The 27,011-nt window shown below is 42.9% G+C and overlaps 2 protein-coding genes across 2 annotated transcripts in view; one reads left to right on the forward strand and one right to left on the reverse strand.

Moving 5' to 3' along the window:
• The window catches only part of EYA1 (EYA transcriptional coactivator and phosphatase 1), a 166,783-nt gene extending 161,978 nt beyond the window's left edge, over positions 1-4,805 (reverse strand). The window contains 1 exon segment of the mRNA XM_040545966.1: positions 3,917-4,805. The gene's annotated coding sequence lies outside the window, so the exon portion shown is untranslated.
• On the forward strand, positions 577-15,948 carry LOC121065174 (nascent polypeptide-associated complex subunit alpha, muscle-specific form-like). Its single transcript, XM_040547776.1, has 4 exons — positions 577-614; positions 3,207-3,967; positions 15,086-15,156; positions 15,718-15,948. Exons 1-4 carry the CDS (start codon positions 577-579, stop codon positions 15,790-15,792), a joined length of 945 nt encoding a protein of 314 aa, XP_040403710.1. The 3' UTR covers positions 15,793-15,948.
• The last annotated feature ends 11,063 nt before the right edge of the window (positions 15,949-27,011 follow it).

The raw sequence follows: 27,011 nt of genomic DNA on the forward strand, positions 1-27,011 counted from the left end.
CAGGGATGCAACCTGTCCTTCAGATTCTTCTGCTACGCCTTTCTCACCTCTCAGCAGGCAATCCCAGGGCCCTGCTCCATCCCCATCACATCTCTGCAGTCCCATCTGGGCTGCCCAGGCAGTGGCAGTGCCCGTTGTCCCTTGTCCAGAGCCACGAAGGAGCTGCCTGTGGGGCTGCCCTGCTCTGAGTGGGTACAGGGTGGAGGCACCGTCTGGGAGCTCTCTTCCCTGGCCAGCAGTCACTTCTTATGAAACTAAAACCTCACAAATAAATCTTTGCCAAATTTGGACAATTGGTGTGAATATTAGAGGGGAGGAGAAGGAAGTGATTGTGAGAGCATTTGTAGGACTCCCAGTTCCTTGGGAAACAATGCTTAAAAATATTTATAAATGATGGTTTGTACAACTTAGTCATATTTCTTGCTTGACAGATGACGTTCTGTTCCTCTGATTTCTGCCAAACTCTGTTTTCATGCAAATGAATTCAATAGATCATCGTTTTTAACATAACAAAAACTGAAAACTTAAGGGTTAGGAACCTTGATAAATAGGTTCTGCTTACATAACTACACAACGATGCATTATGTGTTCTTGGTTATCACAGAATATACCAGGTTAGTCAAACGTCAGTATTTAGTTCCCACTCTCCACATTTCAAAACTGTTTTGGCCAACAAGAATTACTTTTATGTACACACGTGAAAAAATAAGAAAGTGAGAAACACAACTGAAGTTCTTCAAGACATTAAAATCAACCTGTCCTCTAGGAACAGCCACACTTATAACAAGTTTGCTTATCCTAATACTCTTGTAATCTTTTCTACCATCATAGTTCATGATAAAACCGCAGTTATTGTTATATATCACTGGCTAAAGTAACACACTAAAAATGAAAAACATAGCAGGCGATAGATAGTTTTAATCCATATGACATTAGATGTACAATTTGTTATAAAATATGAATTAGTTTTATTTATCAAATAATGTTACAAATAAATTATTATAAATAGTATTTTGTAATAAAGGAGAAAGTAAAGAATGTATTGCATTAAAATCCTGAGCATAATGTTTCTCTTTCCTTTGAGAACTGTATAACCTAGAAGCTAAAAATAATAAATTTATCAACACGATACCATGCAATCCTCCTCAATATTTAGATGATAAAGAACTCAAGCCTGAGTAATTGCAAGTCAGAAACTTCAGGAATTAGGCCAACTGCCCTAAGTGTCAGTAGGTGTGACTTGCTATGGAAACAACATAGGAAGGACAGAGAAACAACTTAGAGTTGGAAAAGCTTTAAAAAGCATATGAAGTACCCTGCTGTGGCTTGCTTGATTTTAAGGACTTTACACACAATTTCCATTCATGAGAATAAAAAGAGTTTTCTCACAGCTCACTTCATTATAAGGGTAGCTGCAAAAATGCAGACCCACCTCCCAGGCTGGGAGCTCACCCCAGTGATTTTTCTGGGATGACCGGCACGGCGGGGCCCCACTGCCCATAGACCCCCTGGGCTCCGACAGGAATCGTCCCACATGCCACAGGACAGCTCAAGAGCTTGCTGTCACACCTCCAAATCTGGTCAAACATTGGTCTAAAGCCTTCTTCTTTATGAAATGGTACTATCTTGGCTTGATTCATAGAAATTAATGGTAAACTCATTGCTACTGTTTCCATGGTTGTGTGGTATGATTAGCACTTGGAGACAGAGTGAGAAGGGATGCTGTGTCACAAAGAGGTTAAAAAATGTAAAACGGCATTAAAAGCGTCTGGACATTTGAGAAATCATTATCAAGTGATGTTTGATATATCAGATTAAACATTGAAAGATAAAAAGAGTAGAGATGAAAGGAAGGAAAAACTCTAGCCTCTTACTCCAATTTAATCCCTTAATTTTATATCACTTTCCCTCCCTCTAAATCTAGAAGGAAAGGTTATTTTGAGCAATAATATTTATGGATTCTGTAATTAAGTAATTGAATGAAAGAAACAGAGAAAATAGCCTCAAATTCTCTAAATGCACAGGATGCAGGAGGCCCCAATTTCCGTCTGACTTGAAGAACTTTTCAAATGACCTTCAAAGATTTAAAAATTCTCCTGCCAGAGGAGCCCACCCCTCACCCAGCACCAAGCAACAGGAGTTGCAGCACAAGCAGGGTAGACCCATCAACAAGAAAGAGTGGCCTGCTTCCTCCTTTTTCTTTTTACTTTTTTATGACACAGTTTACATGCAGATGCTGAAGGAAATTAGAAATGAAATGTCAGGCCTGGAAGAAATAACAGAGCTGTCAGGAACCAGTGACTTAGTTTTTGCTTAGAGGGCTTGTAAACATTTTTAGTGATTCTATTACAAATTCTGCAAAAGGGTACTGCCTGAGAGCTGAAGATGCTGAACCATTCATTAAGACTAATCTATACGTTTTGAAAGTTTGCTCAAGGGCACAGATACCCGCAGTTTACCTTACACTGAAATCCATAGCAGAATGTTTCCAGGCTAGCACAAAGGTCTGGGGGTGTCCGGACTAGCCTTAAATAGGCCAGCTCCCTCTATGAGCTGTAGTCCTCAGTTAGGGACATTTCCTTCTGTCTCCTATTTTCTGGTGCAGACAACCTGCTCCATGGCTGCTCTGTGATCCTACAACTGCACTCATTGTGGTTCATGCTTACACAGCTCTTGGCAGAGAATGAACAGCTCTAATCTGGAAATTGTTTTGTAGGGACTTTCCACACACCACATTCTCTGTTTAAAAAAAAGAGGGGAATCATAGTTCTCGCAGCACTGAATGGCCAATTTCTCTCCTTATAGCCTTTTTTATTTATTTAAAAACACTATGGAAAGTGTGAGTATTCAAAGGTAGAGACTGCAATGCCACCATTTGTAATGTCAGTGCTAGGTTAGAGGTTGGACCAGACGATCTTGGAGGTCTTTTCCAACCTGAATGATTCTATGGTTAAGTGATTCTAATGCATTTTACTAGAGCATGTGAGGCCATGAAAGTGTTTTGCTGCTAGAAGCCAATGTGTACTACTCTTCCCTTTGCAATTTAAATGCAACACTATGTTCCTCAGAGCCTCAATAAATACATAAATAAATAAAAATAAAACCCACCAAACTAATGTTAACCAAAACAATGTTATATTTTAATAATTGAAGAAAACGCTGGTACTTGACTTGGTGATAGAAGCACAGCCTTTTCAATTCTAAAGTATTTCCAGCAAAAGTAATCCTCGACTCCTGAAACTAAGAACAGCCAAAAATCACCTCTCAGCCAGCCGCATCCAAGCACCCTTCCGCAGGGGAGCAGAGGAGGGGGATGCCCGCGGTGCAGCCCCCGTCCCTGCAGCCTCTGCTCCTGAACGAGCCGCTGGGGCATGCGGGGAGGGCAGCGAACTGGGGGAGCCCCCTCGCCCCTCCTCGCCCCCTTCCTCCCCCGGCCCACCTGGGCGCGGGCAGCGGCCGCCTAAGACCGCCGGGGACCCTGCCGAGCGCTCGGCCGTCGTGGTCCGGCACCGGCCGCCTCTCCCGGTCTGTCGGAGGAGGAGGAGGAGGAAGAGGAGGAGGAGGAGCCGTGGACACCTCCCCTGGCACTCGCCGCGCTCCGAGCCGGCAGGCCGGGGGACAGCGCGCAAGGCGGCCGTGCGAACCGCACCGAAGCCCCCGCAGATTTCTTTGCCCGCAAACCCGCGTTCAGAGCAGCTGAGCCCCCCGGACCCCCAGGACCCTCCAACCCGTCCTCCCCTTCCCACCGGGGCTCCCGCAGCTGCGCCCCTCCCCGCCTGCAGCCCTGCAGCGCTGCGCACCCGCGGAGTCCCCCGCGGCCCCCAGCACGGCTCGGCACGGCCCGGCACGGCCCGGCACGGCTTGGCACGGCTCAGCACAGCTCGGCACGGCTCGGCACGGCTCGGCACGCACTTACTCCGCGGGGCCTCCCGGGTGGAGGCTCGGGCCCGGCGGCTCCCCAGGCGCGGTAAGTGGCGAGGAGCCGCGCTGGGCGGGGAGGGGTTTCGCCGAGAAAACTTCCCCGGAGCCGAGCGGAGCGGTGCAGCTCGACTGCCCGCCTCCTCTTCTTCCTCCTCCTTCTCTTCCTCCTCCTCCTCCTCCTCCTCCTCCCGCCGCCGCCGCCTCGCCCGGCGGCAGCACCGCGCCTGCCCGGCCGCGCCGCGCTGCCGCCGCTTTCCGTTCCCGGGGCTGCAAAAAACCAGCCGCTTTTTTTTTTTATTGTTATGAGTAGTGTTTTGAAAGGGAAGGTAGAGCGGAGGAAGGGAAGGAGGGGCGCCGGAGGATCCCGGTTTCCTGCAGTGCCGTGGGTGCAGCCCCGCCGCGGTACCCGCAGCATCTCCGGCCGGTGGGGATGCACCGCTCTTGGGAAAGCCATCCCTGCCCCTGAAGGAGAAGGCGAAGAGTGAGTCCGGGGAGCAAGGACAGCATGGGAAGAGTGGAGGAAGCCGTGCTGTGATGAAAGTGGCACCTGACCCCTCGGACCTCGGGTTATCCCCAAATTCAGAGCTGGTGCGCAGCACCCCCTCCTCAGTACCTGCGAAGAGAGAAAGTATGGGGCTGATACTCCGGGTCTTGTACTTCAGGTACGACGTCAGTGCAAAGCAGTGGTGAAACATTATTTTTGCTTGTCCGTGCAGGGGGTATGAACTTAAACTCAGCATGAAGCACTGGCATCCAAGTCTAAAGTTAATGAGTGCCCTCTTCCATTCGGCAGGTTGGTCCCTGAGGAAGGAGCTCAGCTGGTGATTTTTTAAAGTGTACTATTAAAGACCAGCACTGCAGTCCAGGCCTCATTCTCCCTTTCTTCTTTCTTGAACTGGAAGGTGTGCTTCCCTAAACAAACAAAATAACAATAACAATAACAATAATAGTAACAATAACAATAACAATAAAGTTGCCATTGCTTCAAGCTCTTCCAAATATTTCAAACATTTCCTTGTCTTCAGTACATACTCCTCAGCTATTTTCTTTTTCCAGATCTTCACAATCCATTTCTATGACAATTTCAGAAAGTACAAAACATCTCTCTGACTTTAGAGAAAGTGAGATCTCGTCCCCACAAGCATTTATAATCTTCCTTAACCATTGGTACACAAGCAATATCATTCAAATCAATAGAGTATCTAGCTGTTTGTCTTAAAGGATCCCAATCAATTGGAATCTATTCTTCCTTCTTAATGATTTGATGGGATTTCCCCCACTTGTTTCTTCTCCAGTATAGCCAACCTGTAAACTAAAGGGTAAGGGTGAATTAAAATGACAAGTATGGGGCCATATACAAACACACTGACAAGCTGAGACAAAGTGCAGTTATTTTTTAAAAAAATAAATGAATACATTAGGCCATACTTTTGACTTATTAGATACTGGATATTTTTATGTGTATATATATTTATTTTTCATTAAACGATATCCAGGTCAACACAATTTTAAGATATTAAACTGAGCTTACTGTAATTCACGTTAAATTCGGTAGTTGCACTCACATTGATCCATGACAATGGGATCACACTAAGAAATAACAGATCACACTACCTTTGGTGAGCATTTTTATACTGCAGGGAAGCAGATCAAATTGTCCTAACATACCTGAGGGGAGAATGTGATCTACAGGTTGTAAAAATGGTGGTCTGTAGACACACTTAAGAGGTGATGTCATATGTCCACCTCCTCCCTTCTAGTGGAACATGAAATGGAAAAGAGCACATATACGTCCATAAAAATCTCTGGAAGCAAGAAGGACAACAGGACATCTGTAACATCCTGTCTCCTGGACTCATGGAATAGATGTCCGCAGCCTAAATTCTACATTGTATGGAGAAATTTCTTCAGAAATTCACAACCTTTGACTAAGCAGATGGTTGAATATCCACTCAGTGATATAGCCTTTCCTCACAGTCAGGTGTAGGGCATCTATCCAAATTCTCTCCTTTTTCACCTAGAAGTCTTAGCTGCTACAAACTCAGAGATTCAGATTTCATTTACTAATTTTGATGAAGTAGTAGAGTATGCAACAACCCTACACGTGTCCAAAATACATAAGAAAGTCTTTGCCAGAGCACATCTAAGACCCCAAGGGATGCACTTACTTTAGTGTGGGAAACCTAAGAATAAAAAATGAACATGAGCTCCAGAGTGAGTATAAGTGTTACATAGCCCTGTGAGGATGCTGGAAACACAGCCCCAGAGAGGACTATGCTCTCATGAGAGGTGTGAGCCTACTTATCAAAGTGAAAGTGTAGACCTCCTTCCTGTTGCCCTGGACAATATGGTGGCGAGTGTTTTGGATCTCCTTAGATTTGACTTTACAGTATTTCTGTTGGCCTTCCCTTTCTGCAGGTTTGTCAGTTGTTCGTGTTGTAAGAAGAATCAAGTGAAACCTATATAATTTTTAAGCACTGAGTGAAAAATCAGCATAAATATCATTCACACTGGGTGATTGATAAACATGTCTTATAGATCAAAATATTTAAATTCTGTTTAAAATAGCACTCATATTGCCCTCCTACTTCCTAGAGTCCAGTCTCAGGAGTTGTCAAGCATCTGCTGTACCCACTGGAATAAGAACAAGTTATGCTCCCTCCCTTCCCAGGAGCTGTCATGTCATCTGCTGCAATTGGCCCCCTTATCTGTAGTAGAAACCTTTGAAATGTTAAGTGGCTCCTACAACCTATAGTTTATCTAAAAACAATTTGGGGCTTTCTTGTACAGCTAAAGAATTTAAGTAGGAATAGTGAGAAAATTTATTCAGACTGACAACTCAGAGTCTTGCAATTCTGAATACCAGTGCCTTTGAGAGCTGACGGGAGCTCCAAGGTAAACGGTTCTTTTTCTGTTATTCTTTCACTCCTCAAAACAAGCACCTCTCCAGATCTGAGAGCTCCTGGCAGGTATGATGAACGGCAAATCCTAATGAAGGATCTGGTTTGGCTAGAAGTGTTAGGACTTAGCACACTGTACAAATTCTCATCTGAAATAAGAGTATCAGGAGCCAATTTCTTGAACATAATTTATTCCAGACACCAGCTGGAATAAACAGCATTCTGTAACCTCCTCAGATACTTTGCCAGTAGGGAGCTGTCTTTACACTTCTTTCAACTAAGTTAGTGATCCAAATACAAAATTCATCACTCAAGAACACAATGTGGTTTTACAGACTTGAGGATTTGAGTTCATTACCATAGACATGATTGTGCCCTATCTGTATGTTTTTCCTTCTGTGTCAGATCTACTGTAGCACGCTGCTCGCCTTGCCCTGAACAGTAAAAACAACAACACTCAGCCCATCATGCGGTTTAACTTTCTAGAAGCAACTTGAGTGTACGCTCAGTTTCTAAAATATTCATTGTTTTACTTAAGTGAACTTTCATGCTGGAAAGGGAGTATAAAAATGGAACCTCCTTAGTAAGTGTTTTATTGTCTGCCTCAGAGTCCTTTTGGTTTCTTTCAGAAATAGAAAGGAAATTTTAATTCTTTTGCCCCTCGGCCCCTGCACAATGTATGGGAATGAGCTAGATGTTGCCCAGCACGGGCATTATGAACAGAAGTATTGCCATGAATGTAAACCTGACGACCAATGCAAGCAAGGACTAGTAAAACTGAGCCTTTCAGTTCCAGAGTCAGATGTCATCTTCAGCTACATCTAGATGCAACTAAAAGCAAAGTCCAACACGTGGAATTTTTATTAATAGAAGAAATACAAGATTCAAAGAGAGAGTTTCTAATGAAACATGGGAACCTTTCTGAGGCAGATGCTACTTTCTCTGAGTTCTGGTGAATTTCGAGCACTTTTTTTCAGTGTCCGTAAATTCATCTGCTTTTTAAGACCCAACCTTGTAAACACTCGTGTTTGTAATTTTAGTGAAACCGCTTACAGACCTAGTTCTGAGTACATAGATTTACAGAAGTTCCTTCCATGAAATAACTGTCTAAAACCATATTATAGAGTAGATTATCAATGAAATCCTATTCTATTGCCTTTTATATTTTAAACTTTCTGCTGATTTTTATTGTGTCTTTGCTCTTTCGGATGTTCATTACGATCTTCGAGCTGACTACTGCATGTGAAATGGAATAATACCCTTAGCTTTCCTCCCTTTAAGAATGCGATCACAAAGTTCTTCAGCAGTAAAGGCCTGAAATTAGAAGCCTGTGTACATAACAAAGATACTGATGGGAGGCTGAACCGTTCAGAGTGACAAGCCACTTGTTTAAGGTCATATTCTGCAAACCTGGACTTGTGCATCAGTTTTGTGTGAGACTACTCGTGGAATCAGTCTAGCAGAGTGACTAAGGCAAATTTGGAACAGCAGTTTACCAAACACAGGAGTTCAATCAAAGGTGCCTTATCTGGAATCTTGGAAAACTTCTTTGTGCTTAATGTGCCTCATTTTCCTCAGAACGTTATGGCTCCATTTAACTCCTCACAGTCCGAGAGGCTGGGCTATGTAATTTAATCATCTTGTTTACGATTTAAGTCTTGCTTATCTGTCATTACTGTATCCTCAGAAAGATTATATATACCCTCAGGAAGAAAATTGCGTGGTATATTCGAGAAAATTGTGTTTATAAAAGTATGTTCAAATGGTTTTATCATTTTGCCTGTGAAACTCCTTGAAAAGCTTAATTTACAGTTGAAGTATTTCTAGTAATGACCAGAAAATAAAAGAATAGTGTTATTTTAATGAATGAAAGGATATGAAGGCATTGCAGCACATTTCTGACAGATTAATAGAAAAAAAAAAAAAAAAGGAAAACAACACAGTTCTTCAGGTGTCTGGGGGAAAACGTTTGAATTTAAGATTACCTTTTCAGAATTTGTTCAGGCCTCTTCTGGGCACACTTCTGGAGTTATTCCAGAAAGCGAATTAATAGTGAAGAAATTTAACGAAACGGTGAATTTTTAAAAGTTCATATTATCCCATGATCCAACTGGAACCTGCAAGTGCACTAGGAACAAACCAGGGAAGAGAGAAAAAAATATCTGTGCTGGGCAAAAGAGCTCCCGGCAGAGTTCTTTTGTGTTTTTCGTTTTTTTTGTTTGTTTGGGGGTGGAGGTAGGGGGTGTTTTTCTTTTCTTTCCTTTTTTTTTTTTTTTTTTTCTCTTTTTTTTTGGCACTCCGGACACGGGGTCGGGGCGGGACCCGGAGGGATGCGCTGGGGACGGCCGCCACCTCCCTGCCTCTCGCCCCGGGGCTCCTCCGCCTCACCCCGGCCGCGGAGCCGGGCTGGGGGGCAGAGCTGGGGGTGGCAACCAGGCACTCCGGGAAATTATCCCGTTTCACACAACGTGGGCCGATCCCGTGGTCTGGCAGAGGTGATGTCCGGTAACACCTTGGGGAGGCTGCTCCTGGAGCACTACAATCAGTGGCTTCTTACGCCACAGAGAAAACTAGGATATCAAATAGGGTAAATAAACAAACAAACAAACAAACAAAAACAACTAAAAAAAAACTAAAAAAAAAAAAAACCTCTTCGACTGGAAACTGAGTCACTTCTCCTTCTCAGTAATGTCGCAGACACGAATATCTAATGTGCCCCTGATCCCTTTCGCTGTTTGCAGTGCGTGAGCGCAGCGATTGCCAATGGGCGCGTTCGGGCTTTGAAGTTACGGAAATCGTCTTCGCTAGCATTAGTCGGTATTTTAATAGCTCTCATTCTGGCTCGCTTGCTGCAGGATTTACAAAAGCCAAAAATTCAGCGCTCTTCCGGGGCATCTAAAACGTTAGGTCCGTCCTCCGAAAGGCAATTCAACGTAAGGCCAGGCGCGGAGAGACGAAATGAGTGCATATGTTCAAAATTACATTTTCGGCAGAAATTGAGATGCACCGGTCCGCGTTTAAATGCGAAGTGGGACAGCGGCGGGGGCGGAGGGGCTCGGTGTACAGGAAACATCACTGGGAAACCTGGAATGTAACAGCGAGGATCAAAAGTTAATGGCCTATTTGATGTGAAAAGTGAGCCGGGGATGGCGGAGAGCGGGAGCGAAATGAGCCGTCGGGACGCACGCAGGGCGCCCGCACCGCCGGACGATCCGCGCCCCGCGCAAGTAGCTAAACCAAAAATACAGCGCAGGTAGGAGCGCATCTGGGGCGGGTTAGCCTTTCGTCTGGTGAATTGAGCCCTCCCGGAGGGGCGGCAGGGCGGACAGCCGGCTCCGCGCATCTCCGCGCATCTCTCCGCGCCTTGTTCGGCCGGCCCCCGGCGTACCGTAGGGCGCTGCGCGGGCGCTGCGCGGGGAGGCGCAGCCAGCGCAAGGCGCGCAAGGGGCTGCGCGGCCCCGGGCGGGCAGCGGGTGCTGGAAGCATCCCCCCTGCATGCGCACCGCCTGTGCCAGCCCCTGCCAGCGCCTGCTGAAAACCCAGGGCTGTGTTTTCGCGTAATTTAAGACAAGCGGGGAAACGCCGAGGAGGAGACCGTTTGCTGCGCCGCATCGCCAGGCCACGGCCGCAACTCGCCAAAACTGGGGGCACTGGATCGAGCCGTCTGCTTGCTGATTAAGCTAGGAAATTATATATATATATATATATATATATATATATATATATATTCGTCGCTGGTGCAATCAACATATTTCGGCCACGCCAGTGTGCTTAATCGCATTTTTCTAAAAATAACGCTCTCCCTTGTACCGTTTAATTTCTCCTGCGTTAGCATACGCTTTGAATTAAAACCGTTGACAAGATTGTAACGAAAATACTGATTGATGTAAACATGGCCTGAAACAAATCCACACCTGATTCTGTTTCTCTGACGATGATGATTAAAGCCAACCCCCGCCTTCCCCCGAGCCCGGCCAAGGTCTCCAGCTTCCAGAAAAACTCTTTGCCGAGGCGCAACGGTGGCAGGGAGCGAGCGCCCGGGGAGATGTGCAGAAGTGCAGCATTTGATGCGCCTGGGGGTCCCCGTGTAGATTTGGAGAGGCATTAAGTACAGTGAGGGCAGTCGTTTTCTCCCTCGTTGGTCTCATCCCATTCGGCTCCTGAGAGAAGTCTGCAGGCAGCCCATTGCCAGCGCTAGAATGAAAAGGCGAAGGAAAGCCAAAAATGCCTGTGGTCTCCCTAAACTACATTAAATCGCGGGGGTTTTATATTTAGGTGGATAATGAAGCGCGTAAAACGGTAGATAAAAATCAGTTGCAATGGACCGTCTAGGATTTCGTATGTTTTTATTAATTTTCATAGGAGATTTGAAGGTTTACGGGATTTCGGCGCTACAAGCGGGCGCTGTGGCTGAGCTCACCCGCGGAGGGAGCAGCGGGGCCGGCGGGGAGCGCTCGGGGCGACCTTTTTGCAGCCTCCCCGCCACCAGCACGGTTCAGCCCGGGCCCTGGAGCACAGTTCCCTCCGGCTGCCCCCAAGCGCCAGCCCCTGCCGAGCGCGCAGCCACCGCGGGGCGCGGAGGTCGTGGGGAACATCCGCGGAGCCCAGCGGCCCTTTCCCTCCTCGGAGGGGAGTCTGGCAACATGGGGCTTCCCCCTGGGGGTTGTGTTCTGTCTTTTTGTTAACGACACTGTGCGGTTTTTAAACTTGTTTTCTGAAAAAAAATCTCTATCATTGGAAATACACTAATTTTGGGGGGCTGAAAAGCCGCGTTCACAAGGGCTGGCTTTGCAGCTGAACACATTCTCGCAAGGGCGTCCGCCTAAGTCCCGAAGCAAAACCTAAAATCCCCGAGCGACCTCATCATAGGGGTAAGGCGGGCCCCCCTGCCCTGTGTAGGGCTCCTCCCAGCACTGTGCGGGCACAGACAGTGCGTGACTGCACCCGGGGGCTTCTCTGCAAGCGGCGCTCCGGGCTGCGCGGGGTTGCACGGGGTTGCGCGGGGCTGGCTCGCCCGAGGGGGCACGCAGGGGGCCGGCGGGGCGAGCAGGTGTTCCCGGCTCGCAGGAGCTACCGTGCCGGTGTGGCTGCGCGGGCTTCACCGGCCGTGTTTTTTTTTTTTTTTTAATATATATATTTTTTTCCGGGCATTTAGGGATGATTTAACTGATTTCCATGCGCCACAGAGAGTGGTTCAGCGCCTTACACTTTGCCCCGCGCGTTGCCTTCAGCTGCGCACCGCTCGCAGCCTGAATTCCTCTGCGCTGCTCTCTGGGCTGGTTCCCTCTCGTATCCCATTTTCCACGGGGAATTTATACACCCAGCCGCACACGCTTCTTTCCAGGTGGCCAATGGACGGGGTTTCGAAGCGGGTAGCCTCCTTTGTTTAACGAAGCGGCATCATTAGCTCCCCATTAGCTGGGGCAGCGTCACGGCTCACGTCATCAGCCCAAATCACTGCGTTCTCACTCTCGCTGCGCTGCTCCCCTAAGGATGCTGCCGGCTTTCTTAGCCCGCCAGCGGGAGAATCCAAGCCGCACCGGAGTGTTTAATCCGGTGTAGATATTTAATGTCACACCGCAGGCTGGCTGCGGAGAGACCTGCCGGATGAGCAAAGAGGGGTTTGGATCCAAAGCCGCCCTAAGGTGGCGGTTCGCAAGCAGCCCGGGTGGCTCCTAGGCTGCGATTCAGCTTTATCGCTTTATAGTAAATAATAGGAAGAATTTTAAGAGCAGACCCCATTCTACCGCGCGTACGTTGTTTTCTATTGCATTCTGCTTCGTACAAAGGAAGAATAGAAAAGACAGTTACTGTGTTAGGGTGTTAGAATGGTATCAAGTTATCATTTGCGGCAAGGACACTGTAGAAGTTCAGGGAAGGGGGTTTTGCTTGCCAGACACTCAGAAGCGCGCAAAGAAAAACAAACCCAGCAACAATCAAAGCAACAACAAAAAACCCTAACCAAACAAGCCCCAAACCCCAACAAACCAAACCAAACCAAAAACAAAGCAAAAAAGCAACAGCAACAATAAACCGCAGATACCAATAAACCTTAAAAAAAATAAGTAGTTTAAGATCTATCTTAGAACACAGAAGCACTGTTACTGTACATAGGAAGTTGAACTATCCTCGTCTTTCAGGCACCAACAAACGGTCTGAATAAAATACGAGAGCCGGGAGAGAGAAGTGTGCTGAGACTGTGCTCGTCTGATACGCTTGTTCGCTTCTATGGCTAACTCTTCACGTGCGGGGTAACAAATATCCATCTCAAAATTGCCAAACAACACTCTCTCAGCTATGCAAGTAAAAGTACAGAACATATTACTGCTGTAGTTTATGCCTAGTTTAGTATCAAGGATCAGGGGGTGTTTTCTGACGGCCAGAATATGCAAAGCGGTGGATTTCTCCTTTCCCGACTCTGGTGACACCCACGTGTGACTTGAGTGTGTGCATGCCTGTGCACCATAGAATATGACGATGTGGAAAATGCATTATTTCCTGAAAGAGTAAACAATCGTCTTGTTCAAATAATCCGGCTTTTGCTGTGTTTTGTGGGTGGAGGAGTGCTTACCTCAGGTCTACTCAGGTTTCCCAAGCATAACAAGTCTGTAAACATTGCAAATCATCTTCGAAAAGTATTGGGTTGAATTCTGCAAATCTAGAAATAGACACGTACTTTTTTTTTTTTTTTTAATAAAAAAAAAGATTAGAAGAACACGCCGTTAAAGAAAAATACAGTGAAGGGGAAAGTAAAGGAAGAGAAATTGAAATGGTGTTGGAAAAGTCTTGGCTCTGGTAGGCAAGGAAACACTCTATCTTCTTCCAGCATCACTTGATGAGACCATAAAGAGACCGATATTGTGCATTTTCTCAGAGTTTTCCAATATGCCACACACATATAACACTAGCAAGTTTCGACAGCTATTGCCAGTACTCGAGTTGGTTTCCCTCAAGTGAAGAAATGCATCTTTAAGTGGGAAATCTGCCATTGGCTAACCACAGTCAGAGATGTCTGCTGGGATAAACAATATTGTTAATTCATTCAAGCTCCATCTGTGGAAATGATAAAGTACAGCCATTATGGAAGACTGCAAGGTTAAATTAATTAGGTTCCTCCATTATGCTGCAGTCTTCTGAAGATGATTGCTATTTCCCTCTTAAATGCCATTATTCCTAGGTCTATCTAGCAGCTGATGCAATTAAAGTGAACATAATGTAAATTTAACAACACAAATAACACTTTCCTCCACGTATGCTTGAATGGCTCACGCAAGGGCTATATCGCAAGCTTCAGCTTCACTCAGTAAACATCTGATGTAACCTAAAAAAAAAATATCAAACAAACCAGTGTGTATTTGGGTACTTTTCTTCTGCGAATTCTTGGATCAATACTTTTGTTTCATGTTTTCATGTTCTCAGTAATGTTAAGGGATCCAGTTACAAACTCTTGCCAGTAAGAAAGAAAATATGCCCCGCTGTGCACCCTCCTAAACACTTCTAAGAAATAGTGTTTTCTTTTCATTTGGAATGACAATTTTGTTTGCCCGATCTGCCCCGGCGAGGGAGACTATAGATTATGAGCAGACACGTTTAATTCCGCACCGCATCGCCGGCGGCTGCGCCCAGGCGTGCCCGGGGCTGACACGCGTCCTGCCGGCGCAGTGATGTGCGGGGCGGTGCGCAGTGGTGCGGGGCGGCCAGGAGGCAGCCGAGGGCATCCAGCGGGGTCGGGGCCGTGGGGCTGCTTCCCCCGCTCCTTCTCTCCCTCCTCCGGGGATCCCCGGCAACCTCGTCCTCGTGCTGTGCTCCCACTTTATTATTATTATTATTATTATTATTATTATTATTATTATTATTAACTATTATTTTAAGAAAGAAGCGTGTTTTTCTCTAAATCTTTGCAACCCTTCACGGATCATTATGGCTTAATGCAATTAACGTCACCTTTTGTAACCCAATAGCAAGTACTTCCAGGACAAATCTTTAAACAGATCGCTAATCGTAAAACAGGTTATGGTGTCTGGGACTCAAAAGGGAGCTATTTGCTAGTTGCGCGGATACTTTCAAGCTTCTCCTCCTCCCTTCCCCTCCCCCTTTTCTCTAGCTCTTGCATCTCGGGCTTATGGGGTTTGCTGAAGCGCTGCCTCATGTTACTCTTACACCCCTCAACCTCCACTTTTTTTTTTTTTTATTATTATTATTATTTTTTTTTTCCAGTTGCTAGAAAAAAACAGCGATAGGGGTTTATACTTTTCATGATGCAGGCCGACGGGACCACGTTCAAAAGCACGGGAGGAAAAAAAAAAAGGCGGCTAGGATGCTGGAGGTGGTGAGGGTGAGTACCCCGGGCGGGCACCGCGGGCGCGGAGGATGTGGCCGCGGCCCCCCAGCTCTGGGGCCCGAGGTGTGGCCGGGGCAGGGGCTGGGGGCGACCTCCAGGGGCCATCCATCAGCAACAGCAGCGTCTCCCGCCCCCTCGCTAATTGCTTTGGCTTTTCTCCCAGTTAGTGCCCGCGCACTTCCCCGCGCCCCCAGCGCGCACCCGGGGTGAAAACGGGGCGGGGAAGCCCTGTGCTGCGAGGGGTAAAAGGGTAACAGTACAACGGGTCCCCACACCTTCAGACTTTTTTTTTTTTTTTTTTTTTTTTTTTTTTTTTCCCTTCCCCCTTGTAAAGCTTTCTGCACAGTGAAGCAGGTTTGGCTGAGAAGTTTAAGTTTTATTGAACGCCGAAAGCCTTTTTCTGGCCTGCTGTTTGGTTCCTGCTGCGCAGTTTGGGAGGAAATCCAGGTGGGATATTTAAATCTGGTTCAAGTGTCACACAGATAATTTATAGGTTGGTCAAGGTAGAAGCAGATCCTTTCCCCCAAATTTAGGCTTATGCATATATTTCTGTAGGTCATCTCCACGCAACTGCCACCAAAAGAGGCCCGGCTCAATGCTGTGGTACACAATACACAGCAAACGGAATGAAAAATTTGGAAATAAATCATACAGGAATTCGTGGTTCAGGGGAATGACATACCAGTACTTAAATTATTAGATTATGTTTGAATAGAATATTTTATCTACCCCATACCATCTCTGTACTTTAATTTTCCTGATTCTGTGAATAAAATTTTGAATAAAATGTAAAATTTCAGTTTTACAGCTGAGTTTCAGTTTATGTTCTCAGTTAGCCCTGAGGAATGACTGTCCCTTCACGAACCTGACAATGAAGGTAAATAAGTTGCACTGTCACCACGTGGTTGTGCATTATGTTACATTTTTGGAAGAAACCCTTAAAATCTGTCATCTCTTACTGTTTTGTGTTGGTCTTTTGTAGGTCGGGAACAAGAGGAAGCTGTAGGTAATTGTTATAAAGATGTATTTTCCAAAGAGGTTGTAACAAAGATCATATTTAAAAGGTCCTAATTCTATGGTATTGAGGGAAAAATAAAAGAATCACTGTACCTCATCTGTCTTTGGAGACATTCAAAGCAATCCTGCAGAATGCACAATGCATTCACCTTGTCTGGTTTAATAGAGGCAGAAAATGATTAGAGTGTGTTTTAATACTTGCTGTACAAGTGACGTAAGAAGCTAAGCCTCAGAACAGTTTAAATGTTGATATACCCAGTTTGAAAAAGCTTGTCAAATAAATCAAACCGTTCTGGGGGCAAACCCATGTTGTTTTTAAACCACAGAGTGGGGCAGTGGGCGTGGTTACTCACATGGTTGAATGGTGAATGTATAGATTTAAAATATATTTTGCCACACTGTTTTCCAGAGGATTGTTTTGGCCTCGTATTCCAAGACCATGAGCCAAAACTCTGGTCAATGTTTTGACAACAGAGCCAGGAAAAACAAAAAAGGCTTAGCCTGTGAAAAAGAAATGAAGATGTAGTGAAGGAAAACAGTAGTCTCTCTGCCACTGCCTTACTCAATCCATATGTGGACTTAAACACAGGAAATACCCACCATTCACCGCAATCAAGCCAGAGGCTTGTGCATCAGAAAGTGCCTTGTGGAACTAATTGGACTCTATTAAGATTGTCATTGACATAGGAAAGCATTTTGAAATTTTAAATCAGAACATTTAGAGAATATAGGAAAACGATAACCGCTGTAAGAGTGTTAATTTTAAAAAAATATGTTCACCACAGCACTAAAATTTTATGATGTGCTTCTAGTGTGACTTTTTGCATAGATTAATTATCATTTTGTGATGTTTGTGTTCTTAAGCTCTTTATGCTTGCTTTTCATCTAAAATCTTTCTGTCACAGACAAAAATCATTGCGTGTGTTCCAGCATCACAGCAGAGTGGAAGAAAATCCAGACTTCACCAATTTAAAATGATAATCAACAAAGTGATGATGTCTTACATACCGACAAAGTTTGCGGAGGAAACAGAGCTACAAATAATAGGTCCTGGAATGATTTTTATTTTTTTTTCATTTTATAGACTTGAGTGAAAACAACATTTGTCCTTGCCAACAAGTATTTGGCGAAGTGTTTCTTTTAGCACATTCCTGCCAGATATCTCCTTGGGAGGTTTTGGTGATGTTTTTCTTGGCTGCAGTTTTTTATTATTACTATTATTTATTTTGTTTGTTTGTTTAGTTGTTGTTGGTGGTGTTTTTTATTACTATTTATTTATTTATTATTATTATTATTTTTTACTATACCATTGCATTTAGATTTTTAGCATGGTGAGGCACAATTAAACATGAAAAAACTATGTTGTGTTTGCCAATTAAATTCAATCTCTAGGTAATTTCCACTGAATTCACAATCCTGTGAACTCTTACTCTCTTTGCCTGTTTGATTTTTTCTTCCTCTTGCTTTGCGACAAATTAGTGGGACCACTTTTGCTTAAAATGGCACAGGATCTTTAGTATGCTGCTGAATAGTGAGTCAAATCTCTTAGCCTTCTTGATAGATGGAGAAGTGTTTGAGGAGGTGATGTGTTTTCCCCAATTTTTAAGTCACCAAATAGCACTGTTGTAGAGCTGTGTAAAAAAAATATCAGTTCCTCCACATCAGCAACACAGGGTACTGTGGCAGGACTAGGGACGCAGATGTCAAGTGTCTTGTCTGCTCTCTGTACCTCAGGTAATCTATTTATTTATTTATTTTCATTATTTTCATTCAGTTTGCCTTTTTGATCTTTTTTTTTTTTTTAATTATCCAAATGGTACTTTATCCAGATTTCATGACAAATTTCTGTTCATAAACTTTTACCTTTGAAAGACTTGCAAGAGCAAACATGTTCACATAGAACAGGAGCTGCAGTTGTAATTTCCACATGTTGAAACTCAGCTGATTGATATTTGGAATACAGGTAGCAGAACCTCTTCTCCTGATGCTGCATGTTCAAGCCTTATGTTCGTCGGCAGAGATTTTAACACATTGTCTATGTAAAATACAACAACAGTGGAAACTTTGTCTATTTTGGCATTTCGAGCAAAAGAAAAACCCAATTTTCATAGCCTGGTCGACAGCCTGGGATGAGACTTGGGGCTCCTGAGGGTCACCACCTGATTTTCTCTGTTGTCTGCTACCAGTATGATAAGGCCATGGCAGAGCACCCCAGCTCTTCCTCCAGAGCCAGTCCCCGGATGACCACCTCCTAATGCCGATTATCAGTTCTTCTAGCTCAGGCAGCAGCCTTATCCTGATGTTTTGTAACTTTTGCAGATTTGACTTCAGGACTTGTGACACCATTCCTTGCATTTTATGTGGTCTGTTGAGGGAAAGAGCGGGGAGAAAGTCTGTGTGTAAATACATAAAATGTGATGACTTTACAGGCATGACTTAAGTCTGATTGTAATGTAAACAAAGCTGATTATTGTGTTGGTAGATGTCTACAAAGTGTATTTGGAGTACAATAGCACATATGATATATTCAGAAAGCAATTGAATATATAATAAATTAAGAACAGACAAAACAGTTATTTCACTATGAAGTTGTTCATTCTCTACACATATGATTCTTAAATTTTTTTGAATGTGAAACTGTATATGTAAAAAGCTGATCGGAACAAAACACTCAGCCCTATCCATGTATCCACCCACATTCCTGTGGGAAAAAAAAAAGAAGAAAAAAGAAAATTTTGGCATCTTGCGATCTGGACTATTGACAGATGCACTGTCATTAATTTTTAAAAATAAGAACAAGGGACTATAGGCACTAAGATCATATATGGAGATTTTGTATTGCTGGTTTTGGAGTGACGGAAAATAAAATTCACCCCAAAGGTCAATATAATTGGACTTCTAAGTTATCCATATTTTCTCTGATGAAGTGAACATTAGGCTGATGTGCGTTGGAGGCAGAGAAATTTGAGTTTTGGCTTTTTCAGTGACTTTGTAGATTAATTTTCTTGGCCATTACCCGTTACAGTACTCTGCAAAGGCAATGTTTACACCAACCCATTTTCTTTCGCTTTCTTTCTCCATAGACGCCTAAACATATAAAAAGGTGCCATTCTTTAAGGAAACAAGAAGAGAACAGAACAGAAGAGATACAGAACAGAAGGAACAGAAGAGGTATACCAAAGAAAGAAAGAAAAGAAAAAAGGTGGGAGGGAGAAGAGGAAAAGCAGAGATAAATGTCTGTGTATAAACATACTTCCTTTGAGTGACACTTGATGAAAACTATACATTGCAACATAAATAACAGTAAAGCCTTTGCGAGGTGCATCTGCATCTCAGCCACTACTGATCTGGTGTCTTGCACCCTCAGTAGCATTTGATCGGATTCCATGGAGATAGGCATGGAAATCATTTGTAATTGAGATTTGTAATTAAGATGCAGTCATCCAAATTGAAACCGGTATGAAAATATGAACTTGAAAATAATAACTGGTATTTATCCATGACATCAGGTTACCAAAAGCAGTAAGCAGTCCATGGGCTATCCTGGACCTACTGTATCTTGATTTTGGCATTGGCACGTAGGACTCAAATTTCTTTCCACTCCCTGAGTACTGTCAGTTATGCCTGTGGACCAGTCTTCTGAGTCCAGTTACTTCAAAGAAAGTTTTTTAACTCCTCAAAATTATAAACATCTTTACCAATGAACAGTGTGAAGACAACGGCACAGACTATTCAAAACATTCCCTTTAGTTTGCTAACACATAGTATCAGTAATAGTTGTTGGACCTAGAGTATAAATTAGATAAGACTACTGAAGACAGTAGGATTTCTCTTATGGGCCATTGCAGAGTTCTTAAAATAACCATGTAATCAAGAATTAAGTCCAAATCAGTTAAGCTGTCTTGGGAAACATACTACTGCTGATAAGTGATAGATCCTCAGCTGATGTAAACAGATGTAATTCTATTGATCCACACAGCTGTGGATTTATCTCCATATTAATCTACACGGTGGAAAGTTTTCTTACCCCCCACTGGCCGAATGACCCCCTAGTGTGTTGTCTGTCCTTCTGGGAGATCAAAAATGCAGAGCTGAAAGTGTGTGTATTCTGAATTGAAGAAAATGCAGCTGTCAGCATATATGAAAGCATATTACTGGATCAAAATAAAAAATAAACAATTTATGTCTGCTACTCTGTGTCTTTACTGAACAACAACAACGACAAAATGGTATTATTTTACATATTGCATTTTCTAATATTCCAGGATGAGAGGTCTGGAAAAATCCAAATGGTATTTTTAGCCCTGTTTTCTCTCTCACTCCCTCTTTCCCCCAGTTCTCCCTCCCCATAAAAAAAAAAAAAAAAAAAAAAAAAAAAAAAAAGCCAATTTCAACCACATTTGAGAGAGGAGGACATTTTCCAAACATTGTTAAGTTCCAAAAACTGCCATGAAAATCTGTGGTTGGATGGAGGAGAAGAAACATATTTGTTCCTCCAGGTAACCTGGCCCTTGTTCGGCCAGCTTTGCTTCTGCTTGGCAGTGGCCAGATGCACGATGAATGGTCCTTGACACATGTTGTCCAGCTAATCAGTAAGCCCATAGCTTTGGGCTGGCCTCAGGCTATGTTCCCTCTTGCCAAAAGGGATTATAATGTAGGAATGTGAGAGATGGATAGGGTTAATGCAGCAGTAATGTATAGAGGTTATGAGACAAACATGCATGGGGATCAGGCTCTGTTAGCTACTCACAGAACAGCTTGTTTTTTTATTTGTCTATTTATTTATTTATTTATTTATTTTTATTTTTATTTTAAATATGTGTAAGGCAGTTATTACATTTTTTTACATGTTGAGTCTATAATCCTTGGATAATTTATCATTTTCAATAAATAGTAGTAGTTGATCTTCATGCTATGGTTCTTTCAATGATGGCATTTAATTGAAACAGAATCTGTGGTATTTCCACACCAATGCATATATCAGCTTCTTTTTAAGGGCAAAACATTAAACTTATGTTTAAAAATATCTTTTACTGCAGAGTGCATGTGTTAGTTTTACAACTCTTTCTACTATTTTGCATGTGTTAGTATTCATTGTTTAAATTAATAACCTCTCGATATACACACCTTTTTAATTAGAATGAAAAGTTTTTAGAAAATAACCCATTAAAAAAAAAAAGAGTAAAAAGAGAAAAAAAAAAGAAAAAGAATCCCAGTAGACATACAGGGTTAAGCTTTTAACATGTCTTTACCTGTAGCTTTTGCTTTCAGCATAAGAAATCTAGAACTGTTTGGGGAGACGTGGTAGTGGAGCACTGCCCTGTTGGGAGGTTGGACTCCTTAGGTCCCCTCTGTAAACCAGGGAGAGAAAAAGTGTCTTCCAGAGGGAAGCCAAGGAAAGGATCTTGTGCTTGCAGCCCTGAACTGTCTAGAGCAATCTGTCTTGTTTTGCTGACTGTGGGAAACTGGAGAGACCGAAGCCCTACTCAGACACTACATTCAAATGCCTTCAGATGGATGGTGTAAATAGCTTAAGTGATGAAGGAGCTTGTTCAGAGCATCCTTAGCACTAGATCAACAGCCACAACAATGTAAGAAGAGGTTTCTTTTCCCCACAGGGAGGGCCAAAATAATTTTAATTTTTCTCTTAAGGAACATGGTTAGGACCCTCAGCTGCACAACAGCTGAGCACTATGGCATCGCTTCTCCATGGAGCCCATGCCAGAGGGGCAGAGGTGGAATGACCACTTGCAGAGCAGAGTGATTCCATCAAGGTCTCTGTCATTTTCTGTCTCTTTGCTGCCTGATTCAGGGACTACCCTTTGACTGGTCTTTCCCTGCACCAGTTTACTGCAGTGCTTTCATGGAGACGATCACCACTTTCTCCAAGAGGATTTCTCTTGCTGCTTCTCCATCAACTCTCTTCTGTGTTCACTTGCTTTTTTGGACAACTGAATTAGTTCCACCTCTGACCTCTTAATGCTTCTGGAGCTGCCCTATACTTTCTTTCCTACATTCTCTGCTCCTTTTATTACCTCTCCTCTCTCTGCCTTTCAGAGCTTTCATAGTCTTCTTAAGGCTTTCTTCTTTCATTGTTCTCTTTCTGCTTTTCCATCTCATCCCTTGGCAAACTAGCTCCTTCTTGTGGCCTTTTTTTTTTTTTTTTTTTTTTTTTTTTTTTACCATCTCTGTGAGGGTGGCTACCAAGTTTAAGTTTCTGTTCCTGACAACGTCCTTTTTTTGCCTCTGGGATTCTCAGATTTCAACCCTCAAGTTAACCCAGTGTGCAGTTGCCAACATTTTCTGGCTAGGTCTCTTTACAGTTTTCTCACTATTCAAATGAAAGAAGAAGAAGAAAAAAAGGCATACCTTGGTTCTCTTTTCTCAAGAATATGAGGGGGATGTTTCTATTTCTGGTGGCATACCAGGTAATAAAGATAAACCTTGCTTTATCCTGAAGTGCAGACTAGACTGAATATATTTATATGTAGCTGCTATGGTGATATTTACAACAAATCATTATCATGCACATGGAACAATCTGTCAAATATGCAGGGATTTAAATATTTTACCACTAAAAATTGCCTGTGCTTTTCTTAGTTTTATGTTGAAATTTCCACATAGTTCTTAAAACAACACTTTCTCTTCCAATATATATTTTCCAAAGCTGTATTATTGTAAATTGCTATAAATGATCATCATTTGTGTGGGAGAGTAGGATGGCAACAGGAATGCTCATTCCACCCAGACAGTCTTTGCTTGAACTGGCAGAAGACAATCAAGATCCTTCTGCCTTCAGTATTGCACAGGATAGAATAAAGAGGTAAAAAAACAAAACAAAACAAAACAAAACAAAACAAAAACAAACAAAACTAAAACAAAAACAAATAAAAAACCCCAACAACTTACCAGTGGTAACCTGGCTCTAAGTGAAGAGATTTGCAAGATTGAAATCAGGAAGGTGACTCCTCTCCAGGGAATAACTGAGAATAATTCCATCCAGTTTCATAGATAGTGATGAGCCATGGACAGGATGGATAGATCAGTGTCAGGAAAAAGGAGAGACACTTGGAGGGTACAAGCAGATATCATGGATCAAACAGTTGTCTTTGCTGCCGATGATGGGAACTGTCTACTGGATCCGAAATGAAACAGCTACATTTATTTCTATGGTATGCTGGACACCGAACTAGATAATGGAAGCTGTCCTTCTAATGTGAAAGAGTATGAGTTTCTACACAAAGATCATACTAATTTATAGGTCTGCTGACCTTTTGCTACAGTATCAATTCCTGGATGTGTATAGCCAAATGAAAGAGTGATGGGATGCCACACACCAGGCCTGCTTGTGGTGCAGGGAAGAAGACCAAAGAAACAAAAGATGACAAATCCAGCCACATATGAAGAGGAGGAAGAGGACAAAATTAGAGTACCCACTTTACTGTCATTAAGATACAGACAGAAGTATATTACTTTTTATGTTGTATTAATTCTTTGGACTAATACCAGAAACAACACTTCTTTTGTCTGAATTGAAAGCTCTTATTTTCAACTGCCAAAAATCCAAGATTTTCTATTAAAAATCCCAGAGAATTAAAAACAACAAATGTTCTGTTGCCTCAGACCCACTGGTGGGGAGCTGACATGCAAAAGTCTTCCTTTCTTTTTAGTAAGGATTTCTGCAATGTTTGTCTCCCATTAGGGAGGTCAGTAAAACTGAAAACATAAGACATGCTTCATACTTTTGTTTCAAAGATGAATATTAGGCATATTTATTGTCTTCTGGAAAATCTTGAAATATGTGATGGGCTAAATTCTGGCTTAGGAATTCTGCACCTAATGCAACAACGTAGAATTTGATTTTGTGGTTGTTTCATATAGCCCAAAGTCTACCTTTCTGCACATCCTACATGAAGCAGACCCAAGAGCAACAGGAACAGAGGATGGACAGAGGACCGTGGTTTTGCAATATGTACACACTGCCACTACATTTAGCCAGGGTCGCTGAACACAATGACTTCATGCATGCTGGCGTGCCTGAAGCGTGACCTCAGCTCACTTTGGCTTCAGTTCGTGTTGAAGGTTCTTAGCAGGTGCTGGCAGCTCCATGGATGTGACACAACATATATAGCTCACTTTTCATCCAAGATCTAGGATCAGTTTCATGCTGACCCTGCAAATTACATTTGCACTATGCAGAGTTTGTCCTGTTGTTGTAGCTTGGATGATCTAAGTTTAAAACCAAGTCAAGGCTTGTAAGGAGAGGTGGTGTCTTTCACTAGACATAACTGGAGCAACAAAACATAAAAGCAACCCAGGAGCTTCCAGGAACAAAGGTCTGCTTAGTGCCTCCCTGATTGAAAACCAGAAATGTTGAAGGTCCTGTGTCACTCTCCAGAGATGTACCATTGCTTGCTACTTTGTCATTATACATATCTTTTCTTTATTTTATTATTTTTTTTCCATTCATTCTTTCCATGCATTTCTAATAGGTATTTCCCCATGAAGGACATTCACAAGAAAATGACACCTTTTATTTTTATTTTTTTTCTTCAACTGAAACTTTACCTCTCAACAAACCATCCACTCAACATGCAATGCTTCTTCATGAGCCAGGAAACTTTCACCTGATCTGAAATCTGCCACTGTGTTTCTACTCACATAACCTTCTTCCTGTATGGCAAAACCAGCACTGGTCTCAGAACCTGTGCACACAGTAACAGGTAGTATGGTCTATTACCTGCAGCAGATTGGTGGAGCAAATCTCTTGGTGCTGTCTGGGTCTGGAAACTGCTAGCTACCTGTTAGCTGTTGGAGTGCATTGAGTACAGTCCTGGAGCACATCTGGTTTAATTTCCTCCAGAAAAAACAACAACAAAAAATTGCCGTAAGGTCACTCTGTGCTGTGAACCAAAGGATAGAGAATGGGAACAAGCAGGAGCTTTGTTCAAAAATGCAGTCTTGGTCTCATCTTAAATGCTGTTGTAGGTTCATCTGGAACATACCACACTATAGCCTGGCTCACTAGAAAGACCTCATCCTTCATGGTGCATCAGTACTTCTTCAGTTTGGCATTGTATTTTGTTTTCTCAGAGGCACATATTCCTCCAGGAGATTTGGGATGGGGACAGACATTTTGGCTTATGGCATGAAAATAATAGTAAAAGCAGTTATTTGTAATAAGTACTGTAATAAAAGAAGTTACTTGTAAAGCCAGCTTGCAGTGAAAATTTTCTAAGACCTCCAGGCAAATGTTATCCCTGGGACTGGGTTACAATGCCATAGATCATCTGTGAGTATGTATATGGAAACTTGACTAACCAGGAAGGTACTTTTTAGGGAGAAGTCCTACCCAGACTTGATACCTTAGTATCTATTCAAAATGAAATATCCTATTGTTAAGGTCTGGTGATGGAATCGTAAGTTTCTAAAAACAAACAAACAAAAAAATTAGTGTAAAAAAAAATCTAAAAATCCTATCCCTTCCTTCAATCTCTTTCTCCCTCCAACCTGCCCCCTCCCCCCCCCCAAAAAAAAAATAAATCAAAGACACTTTTAGAAGCCTATGGTAATATTTTCAAGATAATGGAGTTAGAAACACGGGTATGAACCAAGAAATAGATTAAGAAATTACTTTTTGTCTTGACTGCTATGGTTAATAGTAAAGCCGTCACTCTTGCTTTGCTAAGGTCTTCCCTCTGAAAGTAGTCCCACTGATTGTTGCCAGAAGATACTGTTATTTTCCAGCATACAGACACTTGTGTGAAACTGGTATCAAACCTGACAAGAGGAAACTAAGTGGGTCATATTTGATTCTGTCTGGTGCTTCTACATTAGGGATGTTGTGGACACTGCTCTGGAGCTCCTGCGAGTGTGAAGAAGAAACTTTGAAAAGATTGTAATGAATTTGCACTAATTCCAACAAAATTCTGAAGGCTTTCTCTACACTTCTCAGTTTCAGCTGTATGCTGACTACTCCGAATTGCAAGACTTGGCTTTAAGCACAGTTTGAACTATAGGAAGGTTTGGAGCAGACAGCAAAAAGTACAATGTGTGCCTGAACACATTGTAAAATAAGTAATGTAAACTATGAATATGGAAGAAGAAAACAGAAAGTAGATTTCCAATGTCTTCATAAACCATAAATACGTCCTACAAGTAAAATAAAATCCTTTGTCTATGCCAAGTATTACTCCACGGTAATTTTTCATTACACTGTATCCATTTGCATGAGCCACTAACTCTCATTTGTAGCCGTCCACTGGTCTAGACAGACAAATCTTTGGAGATCTATTCGTTTTGATGGATTTATCAGATTTCCAGCCCTATTCTCCCCTTCTTTTTAATTTTGATTCCTACCTTGCTTTTGTGCTGGCTGCAGCAAAATACCTAGGTAGGGCCACGTAACTAATTCTGTGGCACCAGGGCTAGCAGCTGCTTTTTTTTTTTTTTTGGCTTCCCTTTCTTTCAGCCTCGTTTGATGTGACCCCCCACCTCTTACATATCACAGTGTGGAAACTGGCTGCCTCTGCAGAAAACGTAAAGCCTATATGGTACAGACAATATGTTACTGCGTAGGACTGCAGAAAAATAACCAAGTCAAACTCCTGTGCTTTGAGCGCCCCAGCTCTGTTAACACAATGCTTCTTCTTGCTGTGCACACTTTTGTACAGCATGCGCACTGTGTATCTAGCAAGCTTAATGCTGCACTCTGCAAATTTTGTTGGTACAAGATTGCTAAAAAGGGCTTTAATAAAACTGTTTTCTAACATGGTAGTTTTTGTTTATTTTCAGAGTTCAAGAACACAGTGCTTTGGTAGTTCTGCAGTCCC

This window comes from Cygnus olor, chromosome 2 (genome assembly GCF_009769625.2).
Source record: "Cygnus olor isolate bCygOlo1 chromosome 2, bCygOlo1.pri.v2, whole genome shotgun sequence".
NCBI classification, from domain to species: domain Eukaryota; kingdom Metazoa; phylum Chordata; class Aves; order Anseriformes; family Anatidae; genus Cygnus; species Cygnus olor.